Source organism: Monodon monoceros, unplaced genomic scaffold, assembly GCF_005190385.1.
Source record: "Monodon monoceros isolate NGI ecotype Baffin Bay Population unplaced genomic scaffold, NGI_Narwhal_1 Super_Scaffold_11, whole genome shotgun sequence".
Classification (NCBI taxonomy): domain Eukaryota; kingdom Metazoa; phylum Chordata; class Mammalia; order Artiodactyla; family Monodontidae; genus Monodon; species Monodon monoceros.
In genome coordinates, this window is record NW_021703767.1 from 2,971,739 (window position 1) to 2,974,301 (window position 2,563).

Below are 2,563 nucleotides of genomic sequence, written 5' to 3' on the forward strand. Positions count from 1 at the left end.
AGTGAGTGTCCCCCGTCCCCCCACCGAGTGAGTGTCCCCCGTCCCCCGACCGAGTGACCCCTGTCCCCGCACCGTGTCCCCTGTCCCAGTCGCCCCAACTAGTGAGTGTCCCTCGTCCCTGTACCCCCACCGAGTGAGTCCCTCACCCTCCACAGAGGGAGGCTCAGGTTTGAAACGCAGGTGGACCCTTCAGCTGGGGAAGCTGGTGGCGAAGTGAGAGGTGCCTCCTGGGAGGCGGGGACCAGCCTGGACGGCCTGGCCTGCATCGGTTTGCTTCCTCATGGACCCCGTCTACCTCACCCCCTGGTCCCAGGGCTTCAGAACCTTCAGGACCTCCTTCCCTGTTCAGAATGCATTTCCCAGAGGTTTTCTTGGGGGCACCGAGGTCTCAGTCCCCAGTGCGTGGTCACCGCAGGCCAGCATTGATGCCCTTCAGCGCCTGGCAGTAGGGTCAGCGGTCAGTGGGGGTGTGTCGGGGGACGAGGAACATGCTTCAGCAATTGAAATCGTCCAGGCAGGCGTTGTTGCTCTGTGATCTGTCTTCTGGCAAGTGAGCGCTCCTTTAGTAAGTGAAGTTTGACGTCACGTGAGGGTGGCGTTTCTGAAGAGTGTCGCTCTTCTGAGGCAGAAGGCTGGTTACAGTTTGCAGGAAGGAAAAGCACTTAGTTTAACTGGCTGAAGCGTTTTAAACTGCGTTATTTGAGGCAGGGGAAGAATTGGAGGGATTTAATTCAATTCTGAGATCGCTCCTGTTTCCTGGTGTTTGAATGGAACGTAAACGTTGACCTTAAAGGGCGATGGTTGCTGGCTTTGTACGTCACGATAGCATTGTTTTAGCTTTTATTCAGTTGTCTAGTCATCCTGCGAGCAGAGTTCCTGTGGCCGGCCAGCCCCCCGCCCCGTTGCCGTCTCTCGGGGGCCTTTGCTGCTCCCCACCCCACTGGGCACACTGTGCCTCGGGGCCTTTGCATGTGCCATTTTCTCCACCGGGCAAGCTCTTGCCCACGCTGCCCAGCGCCCTCCTTCACTCAGCTTTCCGCCCGATGCCACCTGCCCTCTCAGGAAGCACCGCTCCCCCCGGCCCCTCCCTGCTGGGCTTCTCAGCCTGTGCCGGCCGGTTCAGAGCCATGAGCCGCCAGGTCTCAAGTGAGGTGTGCCAGTAGCTAGTGTAAAACGCCTGATTCCAGAGACAGTGTGAAAAACAGTGTAAAAATAGCTCATTATTAATTTGTTATATTGATTGCAGGTTGAGATGATAACATTTTGGGTGTATTGAGTTAAGTCAAAACATAGTATTAAAATTAGTCTCACCTGAGTCTGTTTACCTTTTTAGTGTGGTTATCAGGAGATGTAAAGTGCCCTTGGTGACTCACATCATGGCTGGGGCCGTGTTTCTGTTGGACGGGCCTTTCTGAGCCTCCGCGGACACCCAGGGTCTCCTATGGCCTGTCTCCCGCCGAGTCCTAGACTTGGGGGGGGGTGTCTTTGTCAGGTTTGCTCACTGCTGTCTGCAGCCCTCAGCACAGCGCCTGGCACGCAGTAGGTGCTCAGTGGATATTTCGGCGAATAAATGACCAATCGTTGCTCCTTAAGAGTCTTGGTGAAGGCCCTGGAAACTGTGGTTTCCACTCCTTTCCTGTAAAGACATCAAGGTGGCTCGTACCCGCTGTCGTGGACCTGCCATTGCGGGGGGACACAGGCTGCATTCATCCTGCAACGTGTTCTTGTTCCTTTTTGAGGGCCTTCGGGGAAGGCTGTCCTGGGGAGGGAGGGTGGCTGCAGCCAGGACGGGGCCCAGACCGGGGTGAGGCTCCAGGCGGCTGGGATGGGAACCGGTGGAGGCGAGGGAGCCACGGGGGCCCCCCCTCCCAGGGTGGTCGCGTTAGAGATGCTGGTGCACGCCTGCAGCCCCGAGGCTGCTTTCTTGGGGGTGCTGGGTTGCTCGGCTGAGGCTTGTGGGTGTGGCCCTGGCTGCGGTCCGTGGCGCTGCCCCCTCCACCCGGCCCTGCTCGCAGGTCGCCCTGGCGTCACAGACCCCGTTGAAGCGCGTGGTTGGGCATCTCCCGAGCAGGGCAGAACCCCGGGGGCCTTCCTGGCAGGCGTGGCCGGGGACTGCCTCTGGGCCCGAGTGATGGGGCGTGCTCCCCACGCAGTCACACTACCCCTCTCGGCTTCTGTTGGGATCAGGCTCCGAGGTGACACGGGCGGGGCAGAGTCACAGCAGCCCGGCTCACCCTCTGCCTCTCTCCACCTGTAGGTTTGTGAGTCGCATCTTCGTGGTGCCCGACCACCCCGAGCTGCTCTTGTCCTCGTCCGGGGTAAGTGCTCTGCTCCCCACGGGCGCCCCGGCTCCCCGTGGTGGGGGTGCAGCCTGGAGCCTCGGTTGGGGGAGGACCTGTCAGCGAGCAGCCTGTCTTCTGTTCCCAGCGTGGTGGTTGGGAGGTCAGCACGTGCCTTTCCTGGGTGGCCGTCCACTAGGTGGTGCTTGTGGTCTGCAGGGTAGAGCTGGCCGGCTGGTGTGTGTGTGTGTGTGTGTGTGTGTGTGTGTGTGTGTGTGTGTGTG

At 60.0% G+C, this 2,563-nt stretch overlaps 1 protein-coding gene across 3 annotated transcripts in view; it reads left to right on the forward strand.

The window, feature by feature from the left end:
- Positions 1 to 2,563, forward strand: part of WDR4 (WD repeat domain 4) — a 33,120-nt gene that overhangs the window by 11,162 nt on the left and 19,395 nt on the right. For all 3 annotated transcript variants that reach the window (XM_029214340.1, XM_029214341.1, XM_029214342.1), the window contains one exon: positions 2,258 to 2,318. In XM_029214340.1, coding sequence (XP_029070173.1) covers positions 2,258 to 2,318 — 61 coding nt within the window. The remainder of the gene's footprint in view (positions 1 to 2,257; positions 2,319 to 2,563) is intronic.